The sequence below is a fragment of the Pithys albifrons genome, chromosome 7 (assembly GCF_047495875.1).
Source record: "Pithys albifrons albifrons isolate INPA30051 chromosome 7, PitAlb_v1, whole genome shotgun sequence".
Taxonomy (NCBI): domain Eukaryota; kingdom Metazoa; phylum Chordata; class Aves; order Passeriformes; family Thamnophilidae; genus Pithys; species Pithys albifrons.
In genome coordinates, this window is record NC_092464.1 from 40617338 (window position 1) to 40637358 (window position 20021).

General features: G+C 37.7%; 2 protein-coding genes across 4 annotated transcripts in view; one reads left to right on the forward strand and one right to left on the reverse strand.

The window, feature by feature from the left end:
- Positions 1 to 5578, forward strand: part of CMC1 (C-X9-C motif containing 1) — a 49938-nt gene extending 44360 nt beyond the window's left edge. Inside the window, exon 4 of the mRNA XM_071561124.1 lies at positions 1 to 5578. Coding sequence (XP_071417225.1) covers positions 1 to 115 — 115 coding nt within the window. The 3' untranslated portion in view covers positions 116 to 5578.
- The window catches only part of AZI2 (5-azacytidine induced 2), a 23758-nt gene continuing 9288 nt past the window's right edge, over positions 5552 to 20021 (reverse strand). The window contains exons 3-9 of one of the 3 annotated variants that reach the window (XM_071561123.1): positions 17833 to 17958; positions 17401 to 17500; positions 15574 to 15722; positions 13250 to 13311; positions 9830 to 9945; positions 6988 to 7145; positions 5552 to 6656 (exon numbers count right to left, since the gene is read on the reverse strand). In XM_071561123.1, the coding sequence (XP_071417224.1) occupies positions 6651 to 6656; positions 6988 to 7145; positions 9830 to 9945; positions 13250 to 13311; positions 15574 to 15722; positions 17401 to 17500; positions 17833 to 17958 (717 nt within the window). In that variant the 3' untranslated portion in view covers positions 5552 to 6650. Of the gene's footprint in view, positions 7146 to 9829; positions 9946 to 13249; positions 13312 to 15573; positions 15723 to 17400; positions 17501 to 17832; positions 17959 to 20021 lie in introns of all 3 variants that reach the window. The other 2 variants (XM_071561122.1, XM_071561121.1) reach the window with 2 other exon arrangements.

The window sequence follows — 20021 nt, forward strand, 5'->3', positions numbered from 1 at the left end:
CTATTCTGATCCATCATTCTATGAAGAATGCAAAGCAGAGTACTTGAAGCAAAGAGAAGAATACAGAGCGACTGGAATTAAGAAAAAAAGACAGAAGATTACTTCAAATGTATAATTAAAACTTAAAATGAACTTTCCACATTTTATATGCAACTTTGATTTAAACAGAGTTAAATGATCTGTACCCCTGTGTGGAATTTACCTGAAATACACAAAATGAGATGAATGGAGAATAAAACAATCTCTGAAATCAATAATTTTCTGTAGTTAAAGATCTAGAGCATTCTATCACAGTTTACGAGAGAAGTTATGAAGGTCTGGACTTGGGATTTTGTTATCAGTTTGCAAGTTGGAGTTTACAAATCCAGAATATCCATTTGGAATTTAAAGCTTGTGTTTAGTTATGTGAGCCAGTCTACATAAAAACTTAAATTATTCACCTTTAAGTTCTATTAACCAATCACAAATTGTGTATCAATTGAAATCGGTCTATTAGTCATCACCCAACACTGACTGTATGGAAATGCACTTACTAGAAGAGAAGGGTGGCAAAGGCAGAAGGGAAGAGCTGCACAGACCAGTGTGAACAACTTTTTTCATGAAAATGCTGAGGCATACGAGAGCCTTGTGCCTACACTGTGACTCATGTTTAAATCTACGTTGCCAGAAGGGCTGTATGCCTTGGACCTGTGTGTGGCTCAGACTGACTATTTTGACTCTAGAGGAGAAAATAATCTGATCCAGATCTTCTCTGAGAACATGGAACAAGCTGCCACTCTTCAGGAGTGACCACACCTGCAAAATTATTACAGGTAGGGGTGAGTAAACACCTAAACTGGGCATGTAAAAAGCAGGTCACTTCTTGCAGGAACGAAGTGTAAGAAAGTCCCTAATTAAAAAGGGGCATTTAAATGATCTTTTCTGTATTGATACTTGAAGTTGCTTAATTGTAGAACTCTTAAGTGCATAAATGGCTTCACTAGACATAGTTTATAAAACTTTAAATTACTATATTGGAGTAGCTTTTGAAGCATTCTGAAATACAACCAAATTATTTACAAGAAAGGAAAGGCTGCACTTAAACTCAGTAACTTTATTGCGCTGGTTTTAAAAAACGAAAAAAAATAGTAGGATTTGATACTTTGCTATCAGAAGATCCAAAATTTGACTGGTTTCTTTTAATACTGTTTCACCACCAACACAATATTGCACTAAAGCTATTCAAGTAGGACATTCAAATCAGACTTTGTGATGCATGTATGTGAAGGTCTTAACACTGCGAGTTAGTCATTGCCCTTTATTCTGTGCCTTTTACTGGAATACTCAGTAATAATGTTGCTTCAGTAGATTGGCTGGAGGACTAGGGAACACTTGTGAATGAAGAACTGAAGAGATGTGTATCATTCTGCCATGTGAGGCAAACTGAAGTGGCACTCAGATCTAAAACTAACCACCTTAAAATAGCTTATGTAGAACAGTGTCGTACATGTGCACTTGCTATTGGTTCCTTAGTTCAAGCATTTTGGAAAACAAAAATATTCCAAATCAGTGGAAAATAAGCTGTTTAGCTGTATGCATTTTAAAAAAAGGAAACCTAAGGTAGATGGTGAAATGTGTTTTTAAAGATAGTGACCACTCTGTTATCCCCTTATGAAAATCTGCTACATTTTCAAGCTCTGGAAAGCTGGCCTGGGTGTTTTAACAGTTGTCAAAAGCCTTTCCAAAGAGGATTTGTGTGGGAGCAAGGATTCCCTGAGGGGCAAGGCTGTGTGCTGCCCATGGCATGTGCCTGCACTGTGGGCTCCCCTGGGTCATCCTCGGGTTCCCAGCACAGCTGGTGACCAGACAACAGCACTAACAATGGGGGGGGGTCTCCTTTCCTGGCTCAGCAGAGAGTGTGTTCAGCAGGTGAGGGGGAACCCCAGGGCAGTGACCAGTCCTTCGGGGAGAAGTTTGTGCCTGGAGGGGAACAAAGCCTGAGGTGGGACCTGCAGGTCTTGCTGTGCCACCCCTGAATGCTGTCTGCAAACAACAGCCACAGCTCCCTTCTGCACTGCTAACTAAGTTCTACTGTCAAGCGTGAAATCCCACGAACTGAATGGTTCTGCCAGTCATTTATTTCTCTTTACCTACACTTTGGTGGATGTAGGGAAGAACTGGGTTATTGCAGCTCCTCCTCTGTTTGCCCTGGGATGCACTCAGAGCTGGGATTTGCCCTTGGCTCTGGCATCAGCTTCCTCTGTAACACATCCATCATGGCCTTAATGTGACGTTCCCTAGTTTTGAATTCTTGATTTCACACCTTTCACTTAGTGTCTTGTGCAGTATCCTGTAGTTTAATTGCATTTACATCTTTTATTTAAAGTTTAAATGAAAGAATGATTACTATGAAGTGACAAACTCATACCAGTAAATTGCTTTCGGGTTCGTTTCTGTCTCAGCTATAAACTGTCCTTCCTACTCAATTTAGCAGGAGGCAGCCCTAGATTCTAATCAATGTAAGAAAACATGAGTAGTATTGGCAAAACCTTCAGCTGTGCTTCAGCAGGAAACTGGAAGTTTTTTTTCTATGGGTTGAATTTAAAAAAAAACCCAAACTTTTGTCAGAAGTTACTTGGTAAAATGACAAGAAGGTATAACTGGAAGCTTGGCTGTCTTCCCTTCTCAGCCCCTCCACCTCCCAACAAGACAAACATGGTAACTGCCTGTACCCAGAGCAGCCAGCTGTAGGTGAGGCAGGGAGCTGACACCGTGCAGATGCAGTACTTCAGCCAGCCATCTCCATCTAAGCCAGGGATTGCAACTCTCATTAATGGCCCCTACTTTTTTTTTTCCATTTTGAAATAAATTCTGCAGGATTCTTACTCTGCATGCAAGTAAACAATTAGGGGAATTAAGCTAGGTGTGTCTTCAGTGTTTTCAAGTTAGCGTATCTGTTATAGAAAGGTTACAGAAGTGCAGAGGCAGGGACTAACTTGAGTAGGTCAGCCAAGGTCTGAAACGTGGCAGTGCCGCTCGCCCATCATAGTTAATATTTGTATAAAAGCATCTGATGTTTTCTAACATGACCTTCTGAAAAATGAAGGTGGCATTACCAAGTGTTTACAGCTGCAGTCTTAACAGTGCCTGTTACAACTAGAAGTTTTTGCAAAGTTGCCGGGCTTTCACTGGGGCCGTATAAGGAGCCTGCACCCTGTGCTTGCCTCCTGTACCCATGAGCCCACCCAGCTTAAAATCCTTCGCTACAGGGCACTATTCACTGGCATTGGTGAAATAAGGCCCTAAAGCCAGAAGACTGGTTTGTCACTGAGCACCCTTGCTTGGCACACCACAGCATCTGTCACTGTTTCTGCAGCACAGGGGCCTATCTGTGCCTCTTCATGGCACTTGGCAAGCCCCCAGGACACCTCCAGATTTTACCAGAGACTGGACTCCCTCAGTGTATTAAAGCTCTCTCCCTCCTGAGAGGGACAAGATCTGAAAGGAAGGAGGAAAAAGGTGTCACATACTTATTTTAAGGCTTGCCTTCCCTCACTTGGAGGGGAGACGAGTGCCAGTTTGTTGTGCACAGGGTTTTCAGAGGAGTGAACAGCCAACTATTGCAGGCTGAGACATCATCCAGCAATTAATCTGCAAGTCAGAAACCCCTTCTGCCTCACATCTAGCACATACAGTTGCAATGTAAGTGTTCCATCTAGTTAAAAATCAGTTCAGTAAGTACCTGGTTATTTCCTGCATGCTCCTCCCTAGATCAAACATCCATACCTAAATATCATCTTAATGTTTGAACTATATGGTCTCTTCTATCTTAAAATATAATTAATTTTCCTAGATACTGATCTCTGAGTGGTTTTTTTCAAATGGTTCAAGTGTAACTCAGTTAAAATTAAGGTTTACTTTTAGTGGTGATCGTAAAAAGTATGAAATGCTTTTGTCCACTCTATTATGTTCATACAATTGCAAATAGCATACCACTCCACCTAAAGAAAGGGAGGAAAGCCTGACCCCTTAAAACCAGTAAAATAATACAAAAAACATATGAGGATGCCACATACGCTTTTGTATTCAAACTACACAAGACTTACCACTCTGTGACCACCGTTCTTCACAAGGCCTCTCTGAAGATCAGACAACAATACAGGTGTCTGGTACTGGGGCTTTTCACTCTTCCTTTACCAGGCCACAACATCACTGAAGGTTTCTCAGCATAGGAGTCTCAAAGTCTGCTGCAAGTTGATTTTGAAATAAAGTTCAACCTGCTTTATCTCACCAGTATAGTTCATACGATACTTACCTGGGCCTGTGTTCCATTATTCGGAATGGGTATTGTCTTTTTGTAACTCCACCATATGCCTAGTGCTGCTCTTTTTTGTTTTACCAACTGTAAAAATTACACAGTGCGTCACAGCTAATTTGGGAGTTTGCACTCTTCGATATGGCTAGTTCACATAATATGAGAAATGATCAGTTGTAAACCACAAAACTGGCATGTAAAATGATCAATTTTAAAAATATTTAAAATTAACCAAACAGTGCAAGTTAACATATAGAGTTATTAGAAGGTTCACCCAACTCCCCAAATATCCAGATACATATTTGTTAGCTTGCCATATGCTCACTTAAATGTGCAAAGCAACAACCTCCTCCTGCTCCAAAAGCTGTTAAATTCATAACTGTCAAATTGGTGAGTTAGGTGAGGTTTTCAAATATTCAAAGTTTACATTCAAGTTAAAATCTTCTTGGTGGCAGTTAACAATTACTTGAGGATCTTGATCCTTACTCTATGTAGTGTTATATAACACAGGCACATATGCACACAAATACCAGAACTCTGTTACTTACAGCTACTTCTGTATGTAATCTGCCATCACTGCAATGAAAAGATTTCACTTCTGAAAATGGAAAAAGCACTGTAAGCCAGTAGCAGCATAGATTGAAATGACTTTTCCATCTTCAGTCAAAATCTGACTGCTAAGCTTCGGACCAATATATGCTTCACAAGTCAGCAAGGTCCCAAGTGACTCCAAACCTGGGGACTCCTTTTCCAATGTTACAGCTTGACCATGGCGAATGATTGGATTGGAAATGCTGCCTACAGCGAGCGCTCCAGCATCAGTCCCACTTTCTCCAGTATGAGCACTCTCCTGAAGTCCCTCTGCTCCAGCATGGGAAGCATCACAGAATATAAACCAAGAATCAAAGGCAAAGCCTGGAAATGCTCAGGGTCTGCCTAGAGAAGCTTAATTTTAAGTTCCCGTGTCACACAGGGCAGGCTGATCATGAACCTTTTGACACAAGTAGTCAAAACACTTTGAAAACATCATAGCTTAAAGTAACTAAATCCTTCAGGTTTAACATCCAAGAGAAGACCTTTTCCAGAATATGCTGAAGCAGGTACAGCAGATGACTGGTTTTCTTTCCCTGGATGAAAAAGCATGAACCTCAAATATAATTGTTTGTATTTGGAGTAACATTTACACACAATTGAGGAATTAAAGCTGAAGTAAAAAAAAAAATTGTGCCAAATACAGAGATTTCTAAGTGAAACCAATTTCGAACAAAAATAAATTTATTTAAAATCTTACACAGTAGAATTCTTTCATTGCACAAATCATGTTTGATGTCTGTTGGATAATACATTACTGAATAAAAAACCCCTCTGTAATGTTGAGGTGGGGAACCCCAAAAGTAAGCTACCTTAGAACTAGATACCATATAGCTTATGCAGCCACATGAGAAATGTTTTCTTTGTTATTATACAGGTAGTTGGTTCTATCAGCTAAAGCCTAGTGACTTGGATTTGTTTTATGCATATTGGGTTTTGTTCTATTACTTTCCAAGAGATTGTACTCCCCTGAGTCAGTTGTGTTCATTGGTCAGAATAAATTCCAGCATCTGACACCATTTCCATTAATCACAGACAAGCCAATATATGTGAGCAAGATAATAGAAAGAAAAACTGTGTCTGCTGAATGGGAAACATTATTTATGTATGCTGTTTGCTACTGTAGAAGGTATCTGGAAGGCACTCCTTCGACTTCGATAGACAAACTGAAAGAGGAGATGGGCTTTGTCTGAGGGAAACAAGCTGGACCTCCACGATTCACACTGTTCAGCAGCATTACTTGTGCTCCTTTAGAATTCATAATCAAACCCTAAGTGGTGCAAACCCAAACAGGATAGCCCAGGGGTCATTTTCTCTTCTTGCTATCTATTGTAAGTTGAGGATTTGAAAAAAAGTAACTATCACCTTTCTTGGTTAAAAAATATATTAAAATGCATTTCTTAAACAGAGGAATCAAAGTTAATTGAAATAACGAAGGGAGAGAGAATCCAATCCTTCATTTTATGCCTTATTCTGAAAAAGGACATCATCAAAAAATCAGCTCAGAGCTGGTACAAGTTTTAACACCTGATATCAAGTATTCTCTTGATAACATACAAATAGCAAACAAATACAGAACTAGATTATTTTGTTTTATTCCATGAACTCACTTTTCAATGTAACCTTTTGCAAATGTATGTCATCTGCAATACAAGACTATCCAGGCCCCATGCTCGATTTCTTTATTTTTACATTATACCAGCACAGCTTTAACATCAAGAAACTTGCTCCCGAAGTACAGCAGAGGAAGACTAGGCTTTCTGTTTCAGAACTAGAAGTAAAAATAAAGAAAGAACATTTCAGGCAACTTTTTTTCCATCTTTCAAAGATCAAGTGTTAAGGTGCCTATTTAGAATCATTCCAAAAATTGTTTAGCTCTTGTGCAGACAGTTTTGATTACATTGATCCAGGTAATCTGCTGGACAGTTTAACAAAGTTGGATTATTTTTAATTTCCCAAAACATATTCTCATTAGGCTTTGGAGGACTTGGGAATACCCAGGAATTATCGTCCAGAGAGCTCTTTCCGTAAGAATTATGTTCCTGAAACATTTTGCCATCGACTGGAATGGGTCTCTCATCTGTCCATGCTTGTAGAGTTACCCTTTCTGATGGGATGTGGACATTCCTCAGCAGAGGGGGAGAGACAGCATTGCAGAAGACTTTATCATTTTGTGAGAGGTTCTTATAGACTACCCCAGATGTCAAATTCAGCTTTGAAATGTTCGATTCAACACATTGTACTGGTGCAGTAGAGGCAGCTGAAGGAAGAAGATAAAAAAAAAGATTTTAAAATTACATTATTTAATGCATTTTTCATGTAGTTCAAATGTACCACAGTCTAGCAGGGATGTTAAACAGTGTTTTCAAGCCACAAGTTTTCAGACCACATTCAGTAACTATTTAAAAGTTACAAACACCATACTAACCTCACCAGTCTGATTTTGCAAGATGAACCCAAAATCCTGAAATGGCAATTTCTAAAATACACCTAACTCCAAGGAAACCTCCCGACTCCCACTTGAACACAGATAAACTGACTAATCTTTCTGACCAGACTGGAATGGATACTGAAACAGAAAGGATTTTCATGCATGTACAACAGTGAATGCTGCTTCCTACTCTACTGATTCTTTTACTAAGTTGTGTTCTCTGGCTGCCCACAAACCAAATTCTCACTGCCCACGAAGCAGTAAGAGGGACACACATGGTTCTCACAGGTTGTTTGTGCTCCACTATTGTCAGGCTTACAAAAGTAAAGTGACAGACTGCAATGTTCAGCCATCTGAAATTCCAAGGAAGTTTTCAACTGTGCTAGGAAAGGATTTTTAAGCAGAACAGCATCTGCCTAAAGTGGAAGAACTGCACCTTCAATGCACATCTGAACAGATGGCCAAATAAAACCAGATTATTTTGTAGCAATCACGTACATAAACATGTAATGGGAGCAGATAAATGCTTCCTGCAGTTAAAGTAACTTACATCTAACACACTGGCTTCTAGAACAGATGTGAATCTTGAGTATAAACTGTGATTTTTAACTTTAGTTCCTAAGGGACAGAAAGATGAACCAGTCTGTATCTTGGTCAAAGAATACAACTTCATCACTATAAATTAAAAAGCAGTACCCAATTCACAAACGTCAGCCAAAACCACTTTCCAATAGCACTGGCATCATGTCTGAAAGACACGATAAAGCACTGGATTTGGTCTCTTTGTGCTGACAAGTGTAAAACCCTTTAGAAGTTCAAGAAAAATGGAATCCACTGAAAACAGATTGAAAAGGTAAAAAAAAAGACTTCCTCAAACAAAAACCAACCAACAACAACAAACTCCCACACACATTTGAAAATGCCTCCATACATAAATGACATATAAGCAGAATCCACATGTTAATCAATACTGTTTATGTCTACAACAGAGTAACAAACACATGCTCTGCAGACTTAGTGCACCTCTGACAGTGGCAGCTCGTTTCTACATCCTGAAACAGCCAGTACTATAGGTATAGGAAGTGAAAGGTTTAAGTCAACTCTACCCATATTTTGTACAAGCCAGGATTTTTTAAAAATATAAAATACAAGCACAGATATAAAAAAATACAAGCACAGATATATCTGCATCACATTCCTAAGTTGGCTGACGAGGAAAGTCAACAGACCTGTGCACTCTCACATACTTCTGAAAGATTACTGAAAAAAGCCTACAGGAGAAAAGGCAGAAGTTCACTATTTCCTGATCTATCAGTAACACTTTTATGGTTGTGGATGAACAACTGCAGAAAATGAGACTGTTCACCAAGGAGAAAAGAAAAATCAGTACTTGTGTAGCAGCAAGACAGGTAACTCCAATTTAAAAATAAGGACAGAGAGACACTATATGATCACATCAAACCTTGACAGGTTTAGGACTAAAGACATTGAGTTCTCAGCTTCTCTGCTGAAGTTACTTGACAAAGGTGTTTTAGCATTGTAGGAACAGAAACTCACCTGGTAACAATATGGCCAACTCAGCCAAGTACCAGGGAGAGAGGGATCATTAGTCACTGCTGACCACAAAGGCAGGCACTGACCAGGAGGTGAATCCTGTCATTACCTCAGCTGTTTAAAAACAAAGTGTCTTGATCCTGTAATGGCCAAGGACATCAGAGACTGCCACCAATACATTGTAACCAAGTTCACTGTTTTTCACCTGTATTCTGAGCACAGTAAATACCACAGTTGAAGGAAGCAGAAAACACAGGAAATTTACTGTTAACCACAGTGTATGACTGATAGTCTAGCATTCGGCTTGACAGAAACATATGTATGAAACAGAACTGTCTGATGAACTGTTCACAGACATACATACTCTATATGGAAATTATTTAACCCTTATTTATATAAGGCAGTTTTACTTCCCCAGTATTTTGATATTTGGAGAATGTCATATTGTGCAGCATTTTGCTAGAAAAGACAACGTTTCTGAACACCAACATAAACAAATATGGAGCCATAAGGGAATCTGAGCCTATTAAAGTCTGATTTTAAAATATTACCCATTTAATACTTCATATATTCTGTACTGGGAAAATAAGACTGCATTTGAAAAGAGATTTTTTCCCCCCCTTATATGAAGTAGTTGTGGTAAAAGGTCAAATACAGTAAACTTAACACCTCAGCCTTGTGCACATAAGCAACACTTGACTGAGAAAAAAGCCACAAGGGGAACAGAATACAGTACTGGAGAAAAAACACATCAGCAACACCTTTATGTGTGAAGTTGACCAGTATGAGACAGAAGCAAAAGCAGAAAATGGGTAAGCTGGAACCATAATACAGCCTAGCTTATCAACTTCAATTGATGAGATTCTGATAAGATATGATAGCCAGTTTATTTTTAAAATAGGACATCTTGAATCAAGTGTTTGTGTCTGTAAGGTCTGTTGCTGCAAACACTGACTTGCCTTTCTTGGTTGCTGTTGAGTTTCTCTTCAGTTTTCGTAGAACCTCCGTTTGCACATCAGTCACGAGGCGTAAATTAGACGTTTCTCTCTTCAGGTCCCAATATGCTTGTTGAACACTGTCAAAACAAAAATTTATTACAGGTTAAATATTGTCACCTCTACAGTAGCCTATTAACATGTTTAGTAAACATTGTCTGTTAATAAATCGGTTTTGCCTGACATACACTGCAAATTTTGCTAGAGTACCATAATTCGAAATGCATTGAACAGTACTGATAATTGCCTTAAATGGATGGATCTTGCATATTTTATTTGATTTCTGCATATTACAATATGTAATGCATTATATATTGACATACTAGGTAATAATAATTTCAATACCCAAAAAGGAAAGAAAACATGAAGCATACTTTTTCATTTTGTTATTTGAAACTAACCACCTTCCTATAAAAGTAGTAATCTCAAAGGAATAGTTTAAATAAATAAAGTGACACTAAGTTGCAAAGAAGGCAGAGTTTTAATTTGTACACCTTTCAATAAATGACCACACACCCCATCATATATTATGATCCTAGTAATGCTAATTGACCATAATTTTAAATATTCAATAAATATTTGGGTCTTACACCATCCACATTGCTACACTGAATTCAGACTCAATACCTGAGAATGCCAGGTACTAAGCATGCCCACACAGACCAAACTAAAACATAAAACTTACTGTTTCATATTCAAGTCATCTATGAATGATGTATTATTATGTATTATGTAATACACTGCCTTATCAGACAGCGTACAAAATAGTGACCCAATTCATTCTCTAAGACAGCATAATATGAGAAACTTATTTAGCAACAGCAGCACTGTCACATCATTGACATTACAATTTAATAGTTGGTAAGAAAATCAAGAACAAAAAAAAGAGGAGTCAGCATTACCATATGTTTCTTGGTAAAATTTTCAGCCAAGGCTCACTGAATACCACATGTAGGTTGATTAATAATTAACTTGATGTTCAAAGACATAAGGATGTAGTTACTCCAACTTAAACATGAAACCAATGATTTAATGCTTTTTTAATGCTTAACATTCTACCAAAACACATTCATTGAATACAAGTATCGTTGAGAAGTTTCCAGATTTCTTTCTTCCTCACTGCATCCACTGAAGATATTTGAAAACGGCTCAAACTATTGAGATGACTAAGAATTTATAAGCTCTGTAACTATTTTCAAGCATGCATACATAGAGAGTTCTATCCCTCTAAGCAGCAATATAGGATCACTCCTGCATGAAATGTATCAGGCATGAACGTGTTCGAAATCACTCTGAGAAGCAGCTTTTGTGCTGCCCTGCAAGTTAATGCTAACAGTGTTCCCTTAGAACAAAGAAATTGAACTTTCTGCTATGCACAGAAATATTTCCCCAGAATACAAACATTCAGATTCAAAAAGCTCTGTTAAAGAACAGAGGAAGTTGACAGTTTAATAGGTAATGTATTGGGTGTCAGCAATTCTGACAGATAGAAAGTTAAAATTTCAGAACTGGTATTTCAAGAAGTTCAGCTAAACCTGGGGCCTTTCTAACTGCAGAACCCTTTTTGTTCATTAAAGATGTCATCATTAGAGATGACAACTGTAAAATAAGGTTGATGCGGCAATCACCCTTCATTAATTCATGTGATTTGCTCTCAAAAATAAGACCAAACAAACTTTAGTTGTATCAAAACAGAACTGTCCAATATTCAACACAGAAGTGGTAACGTAAGGACAGCTCAGTGTCTGCCACCAACCAGAAGGGAAGTGTTTAGATGAATTTTGTAAAATACATTTAGCACTTTTACAAGCATCTTGCAAATGACTGCAGGTACCAGAATTCCACTGAAATCACATGCGACACATTTTAGTTGTTTTTGTGGATTTTGACTTCGAATTCTATTGCAAAGCCTCATTTCCAACGCATTTGCAATTGAAAACCAAGGATCCCCCATGCTTGGAGGTTTATCCTACACTGCCTTCTAACATGTAATACAAACCTTCAATATGACAGCCTGTCTAAATCTACAGCAAGGTCGATTTGCAAACTGAGAATTTAAAGTCAGACTTGCAGACTTTGCACAAATGTGAAATAACTGCTTTCCAAAAAGTTAACTGACTGCAAATGCCTAGCTACAACAAATGTTTCTTGCAGGAGATTTTTCAAGTATTTTTTCCCACAGATTTTTGGATGGGCTTACATATTGATTACACATTCATTACTTATGTAGTATTAAAACAAACCCTCTGCTGTACAGACGCTAATTTGGATGGTGGCCACCTGAACACCACATTGAGGAATAAAGCTCAGTTTGAACAGAGCAATGATCAAATGATCAGAGAGATGACTGTATCCTGAGAGAACACCTTTTATCAGCATGCAAGATTGACTGTGAAGCTCCATCAGAAACCACAGGAATAAGCATTCAGTCAAGGTGCAAGGACAATGTGTGATTTGCGTACAGTGCATTCATTATCATCATCACACCAGAGAACATCAGATGAGAAATCTCTTGTACAGTTCTTTCAGTGACTGACTTCCCTTCCCATCTCTTCAATACCCAAAGAAGCCACAAGGCATCACGCTAAACCATCTGTCATTATGAAGGACCACTCTTCCCTCTGGTGGGAAATCCTGTAAGTGCACGAACAGGCGGAACTGGGTATAAATGATGCAATTAGTTTTTCATTTCCACAAGATAGAACGTTTGGAAAACTTTCATGCGTTCATGAACGGTTCTTTTGCATAGAGAATTAAAAGATAAACACACCTTCTAATACGGCACACATACTTAAGGCAGGAGAATACAGGAGTTTATCACATAAGTACAGTTGTTACTTGAATGGGTACAAAATGAGAACAAAAGCTTTCTAATATTTTAGCATTTTTCTGGACAATTGCTATTTCTTCTTGAATAAATCAAACGATGGCTCCTCGATTTTTTGAAAAAAAATGCTTTAAAATATCTTCTAGTAGAAGAATGTATGTTCCAGCACTATGCAGGCCTGCACCTATGCAAACACAGAAACCTCTCCATGCAGCAAAGGAAGATATTCCATAGCTGGGATGAGACTTGGAAATTTATCTACCACCTCCTCAAGTCAACTAATTATTAAAAAACCTGATTTTTAAATCCAAGATCATTACATCTGCATTTTCTGTATGACAGTCTGGAGATGTAAATCGTCATCATCATCATCCTGAACTACAAACATGACAAAGAAAAAAAATGCACAATGATCTTGTTCAATGAGTACACCTAGACTTGAAATAATGTAATTTGAAATAACATGCTTAAAGAGGTTGCAAAAATATTTATTTGTTCCAATAACTTTCCCTCAGTAAACTGAAAATAAAACATGGACATCATTTGATTTTTCATACCTCTGGATATCTTGCTTTTGAAGGTGGTCTCCACTTAATGGATTTCCATCTTGGGCCTTGTCCTGTGTAACAGAGTGAAGGGAAGACAGAGACTGAATGACCATGATTTCAGATCTTCTGAAACAATGGCAGTGAAACTGCAAGTTCACTAATACTGAAATTCACACGTAGTCTTCATTTGTCTTGGCTGCAGAGGGTTTCGAAATGAAAATAAAACTTCTACTAAGAATTTCCACTTAAAATGCTTAAGCTACCTACTTATAGGAAGGCATTGCTCAGCCACCTCCATCCTGGTTTTTTTTAACAGCTGAGCTTTCTGAATTTGTGACTGGTTTAAAAAACAAACATTCAGAAAGACTTCCAATGACTATTAAAAAAAATAAAAAAAAACCCCAGTCTTTTCTTGTTCTCTCCCTATTGCACTATATCAGGACCTTTAAATTTAAGCAAACTGTTTCAGTATAGATTTACTTCCACAGCTTACTTTTATCACAGAACAAAATTTATCCCTTGAGCATGAAAGCCTACTTTGAGATTGTGGGTGCAGGCACCCTCACTGAATTTAACAGGACTGTTTAACAAATCAAACATTAGCCTCACTTTATTAGCTGTGTTTCTATTAGACCCTCGGCTGTGATGAGCTCCCATTCATAGCCCTTCTTGTCCTGTTTCTCTCCTACTACCATTCCCCCCAGTCAAAGCTGTCATGAATTTGATACCTGTTACTGTGGCTTCATGACAGCCTGTATGCATTTCAAGCAGCTTGTCACACAAATGTACACACTGCATCAACTACAATGCACAACCTTAGTAAGAATATCCAAAAGTACAAAAAAAACAGAAAGTACACTTGCCTAAGGTAGAAAACACCCAAAAATGCTAACCAATATAATGAAATCAAGTAATAACAAAAATACCAGCTGGGTATTTTTGAAACCATGCTGACTTGTCCTTGTCCACTGACCACATTTGCCTGTATTTCACTTGACAGATTTTTCCCCTCATGAAGACTTTTCTACCACCACCTATCAATGACTCCACTTCAGTTAAAAAAAGAGTTGTGGTGTATTACCCCACGTTTGAAAACTTGTACCTTTGTGTTTCCTATATTAAGTAGTTACCAGGATCAAATATGAAAAAAAGAAAAAACAAATATAAACAAAAAGGTGCTGTTGCTTATATTTTTCCCAAAAGCTGCTGATATGTGTTATTTAAACACCATCACATGTAGCATCCCTTACAACTGCTATTTCAGTCTGTTCTCTCTAACATTCACTCTCACAATACAATCTGTAATCTTCAATTACAAGGTATTGAAAGCACTTGAATTCCAGACACAGGTGAAAACAACCCACAGTAATGGAAGTTAACAAAACACGTCATGTGCTCTATCCCCACCTAGTGGAAAAAATGCAGGCTCGTTCAAATACTGTGTGACTCAAAATTACATAATAATCATCATTAATGGCCACAAGGAATCTGACATAGTCTGCCTCTTCAAACAATCCCATTTAAATCTTTTGCATTCCCTGGTAACTTCAACGTGACTGCAGAGTCCTAGAGAGTGCCACTGTACCTTTCATCAAGGGTAAGATGGAAAGGATTAAGAATGAACTACACAATAGCTTAACAAAAAGCATTAAGTTACCTTAATTTTCTTTTTGAGACCTTAACAACATCTAGGTTACAAAATGAATCCCTGAAAACAGATACTTTCCCCAGAAATGGCAGTGAAGGGCAGCAAAACAGGTACTTTCCTGATAAGCTTCATGCAACTACCCTAAAGAAAAAAGCTGGACTTTCTTAAACAAAGTTCATGACATCTTTTACCATAAGCATTCTAACGTTTTTAAAAAAAACAACATCTTTTTCCCCAAATTTCCCATGTAGCCCAGCTTACACAGAACACTTCTATGACTACTTATGAAAAATCATAAAGCTTTATTTTCCATTGATATATAGGCAATGGCTGGGAAATGTCACCTCTGTAGATTCATAGAATATCTCAGTTTGGAAGGGATCCCTACGGAGCATTAAGTTCAACTCCCTGCTCATTGCAGGACTACCTAAACCTAAACCTTATGATTAAGGGTGTCACTCAGACACTTCTTAAATTTAGGCTTGGTGCAATGACCATGTCACTGGGGAGCCTGTTCCTATTTCCAAGATACATGGCAGTCTAAGAAAACATTTAAGGTAAATTTTACCAAGGCGTTCATCTTTCACTCAATTATATACTTTATATTTTTGTTAGCCCTTTATTTTGATTGCATATGGGATTTAAAATAAACTACTAATAAAAAAATCCTTAAAAATTAAGGTACCTTCTGCTTGGATTTTTGCAACTCCTTCCTGAGACTGTTGCACTCTTCCTTGAGTTTTTCTAGATCCTGTTCCAGACTATGCACTTTCAGGTCACAGTTCAGCTTCTCTAATTCCCAGCTGGCCTGAGTACAATTCAGACTTTTCATCACTGTAAAGACAAGCAAGACAATCAGATTCCAGACTCAGTTCAAGGAATATGTAAGACTCTTCTCTACCAGCCCATGCCCTACAAAAACACTGTATTCTGAAGAAACTGCAGTTTATGACACCAGGCAAATAGCAACACTGATAGAGCTGTTAGCAGCGAAGTGGTCTATTTTCTGAGATTAAAGCATGGAGCCCCACTTTCTAGGAATGAACTGGAGATTTAACACACAGAAAAAGGAAGTACCACCATAAAAAGGCACTGGAAATAGAAAAAACCTGTTCATGGCACACATACATAATATATACACCAACTTTCATACTTATGTGTTTTAAAATAATGAACATTTCCCCCCTCAGATTTATATTATTACATAATTTACCATTAAGTTTTCCCCAAGATTAATATCAAGAAGTTCCAAACAGAACAGCAAAAGATGCAATCAAAACAAAAGGGGAAAGTGTAGAAGTTACATAAATGTTTTAGACTGAAGCAATTTACACAGTAAGAAGCAACCTGAGATGATCCTAGCATCAAATCAGTAGCAGGATAAAAGAACATGACAGGAAAAGACCTCCAAGTCTTCAACTCCTTGGTACTCTGATTTCCAGATTTAAGTTTAAACAAGCTTAAGCTACATTGATTTATTTCTTAAGCAAGGTACTTAGAGTTCACTTATTTGTAAAATTGATTTCTAAACAAGCCTTGAAATCATTATATTTTCAGAGCTATCTATATAAACTCTGCACTTCTTATCTCCTTAAACCATGAGGTCCTCAAGAGGGACACTAGCACTACATGCAGTTTGTTCTCCTAGGTTTAAAAAATTGTGCAATTGAAGCATTACACACTTGAGGTCCTCTTGGAGAGTAATCCAATTCAAGCACAGCCACACTTACAAGCACCTTTCAAATGACTGCACTTGTAGAGACTCTGAAGTCAGTCCATATCTCTAACTTTACACAGATGGCATTTTCTTGCTTTCTTTTCATGTAACTAAATTAAAAAAGATTTTTTTTCCCTTCCATAGCATTCTGTCTTATGTATCTATCATGTGCATGGCACTCTTTACAACTGCAGTAACAGAGGCCAGATTTGGGCTTTTGGAATTGCCAGGATACACTGTTTGTTTCTCTTTCCTCTTTTCACCAGGCTCTCTACAACCAATATCTTGCTATCTTTTCTCATCTCCCAGCCTTTTAAGTGACTGTTGTCAACTGCAACTATTGCTATACAACATTATCTAGTACCTGTCATATCCCACCAGTGAGACAAAGCAATATACCAGACTGTCTACAGGTACCAGGAGAAGTGGTATTGACTGAGTAATCTTTGTACTTGAACAGGTACTTGAACTTTCTCTCTGAGGAACAGGTGGTGGGGTCCAGAGATGTACATGGCACAGCCTACAAACTGCCAAGTTGTGCCCACTTCTCAAATTATGAAATCATCTACAGTGGAAGCACACAACACCCTCAGATCTTTACCCTGGAGCTCCATTCCTATGCCATCTAATGTGCACCTCACCATTCACAAGAATGTAGCCCAGCTCAGAGTGCCTCACTGCCACACACGCCCCTCTTACCCAGCCACTACATGGGGTTAAACCTCCTCATTCCCCAAGATCATGATATAACCACTAGGGCTCATCAGCATACATTCCAAGTAACCAAATACGTACCTTGTTGAGTTTCCACTTCACTTTTCAGTTGTAACAGCTCTACTTCTTTAGACTGCAACTGTTCATTCAAGGTTTTCAAGGATTCCTCATTTTCTTTCACCTATTTTCACGAGGGAGAAAAATGCAACCAAAAACAATTTGTGAAGCTTTTTTCTATCATGAATGACAACTTTTTTTTTTTAAGCAAAGACAAAACAAAAAGGTATTTTTCTTTTGATCTTTTTCTGGCATTATTCTAGCCCAGTAATAAAACTGAGATACTTGAAATGTTTATTCCTACATAAAGTATTGTAATGTAGTTTAAAAATCTAGAGGAGTGATAAAACTAATACCACAGACCTTTAGTAAATAAAATTCATTCTACAGTAAAAATTTACTGACTATGCAGTACTTATAAACCAAGCATTTAAGCCATTACTTATAAAGGCACACCATTTTTTCCAGTTTGCTTTTCAAGTTATCTCGGTCGATGCAGGCCTCTCGGTAGGCTTGGTACGCCTTATTCACCTGTTCCCGCCCAACCGAACTGCATTCCTCTTCCAGTCGGGAGCCCAGCAACTAAAAGGTTAACAGACAGGAGAAATAACTAGTTTTGTATGTTATGTTGAGAACTGCTTTTAGATTAGATAATAAATTAATCAAATACACTGATACGGACCAAAGTTATGGAACAAAGTTTTTTACAAAAGGTGGTCTACAAATTCTGCAATTTCTAACCATACTTAATGGTCACTGGTTAATAGAATCATAGAATAGTTTGAGTTGGAAGGGACATTCAAAAGCTCATCTAGTCCAACCCCTCTGCCATGGGCAGGGACACTTGCCATTAGACTACTGTGAGTTTACTCCTGTGAGTATTTAAAACCCGTTCACGAGTGGTGATTACTCACACTGACAATGTCTTAATCGTACTTTTTCCAGGCTCTGAAAATGTACATATTGCTTTTTGAAAAAGAAGTTTTAAGGATATAAATACACAAAATATAGAAAGTTCAGAGGAAACCAAACATATTTTTTTAAATAACTCATAATGTATATGAAGATTTTTTTTTCCAGTGTATTTATGTAAGAAAAGCCAAAGCAGAAACTATTTTACAAATAACTATTAACTTTCAGGTCACCACTCTCTCATTGCCTGCTCTGGCTAGAGACAAGCAAAGCAGAATAAGCATTATCAACTAGATTGCCAGAAAAGGGGAGCAGAGTTAAAATACATTCAGCATTTTTAATAAGGCAGAAAGAAGCGAAGTCTTGTATCAAATTACATCTGTTTGTATAGAAAGTTCTTGGTTTGATTGAGTATTGCCTTTTCCTTCTTATTCTGTTTATCTTGAACACTTCCTTTAAACCTGCTCAATGTACCTCTTGTAGATACTTGCAACAGATTTTCACTTTCTTAAAAATCAAAGAGCTACACAAAAAAACAAAGTGCTGACACTTAGGTAACTACCTTAAGTATCTCCTGGTTTAGGTGCTTGCTTGAAAGAAAGTACAGGAAAGCAAGCCATAAAGATAGGAAGCTTTTGCCCTTTGCTTTTGTATTAAATCTCAAAGTATATGTACTAGTCCTTTTAAGTTTACTCCTTTACATTCTCCTACCCTTAATAAAGCCATTCAAACAGAACACAAGCCTTAAGCTTTCCGTAAGTTTCCATACATTCTGAAATTGAAAACTCAAAAGGGGTAACACCCCATATATTTTTTAAACATACAGATATATTAGTTATTGACAAAGACTGAAAGTCAGTTCTGTTACTTAAACAGCACTGGCCTTCTCAATCTCCCTCTCTCAGAAACACTTCCATGGTATTCATGTGGAAAGCAAAGTATCACGTCCAAGAGAAATAAGCTGAACCAGGCCAAAGCAAAAGACACAAGACAAAAGGAATTGTCAAGGTCAAGCCTTGTTTATTGGGATTTTGAGTAACTACATAAAAGATGTTACACTCCACATGATTGACAGAATATTCAGTCTAGAATTCTATTCCTATTCCCATCACTCTCCAAACCTTACATAAATAAAGTGCTGAGATAGTTTTGCCTTCTGACAAAAAGTCAGTCTTGTCAAACTAGTCACTAAGAATTCCTGAATAAGTGTTTCAAAGTTGCACCAAGTGCAACTCAAGCTCTTAATTCTAATGCCACAAAATAATACACACTTGGAAAGCTTTTAAGAATCAGTAGCACACACTTAGGATTAATGCCTAGAAAATGTCTCAGTTCTAACACTAGGATCTATCTTTCCATCTTATATAAGATCAAAGTCAAGAACTTCTGCAGCACAAAGACACTCAGCACTGAACAATGAATATATATTTAACAACAGTATTTATTACTTGGAGAGGAAAAATCTGTGCCTGGGTCAATTTTTAGCTTTAATGAACTTCACTGGATTACGACCATGAGAAACTGCATGTAAAACAAATACCAAGATTCCTTTACATTTTAGAATTACTGCATCAAAAAATAGACAGCCAACACCTATGTTAAGCATTGCAGCTTTGTACTTCGCCTTTGAGACTGCTATTAGCTAGACCTAGCTAGATAGTCTTAGAAACAAATTCTTCCTTAGTGTTTTGGAATGCTGAGCCCAAGAGTCTTTTGATGGAAAATTCCCAGAC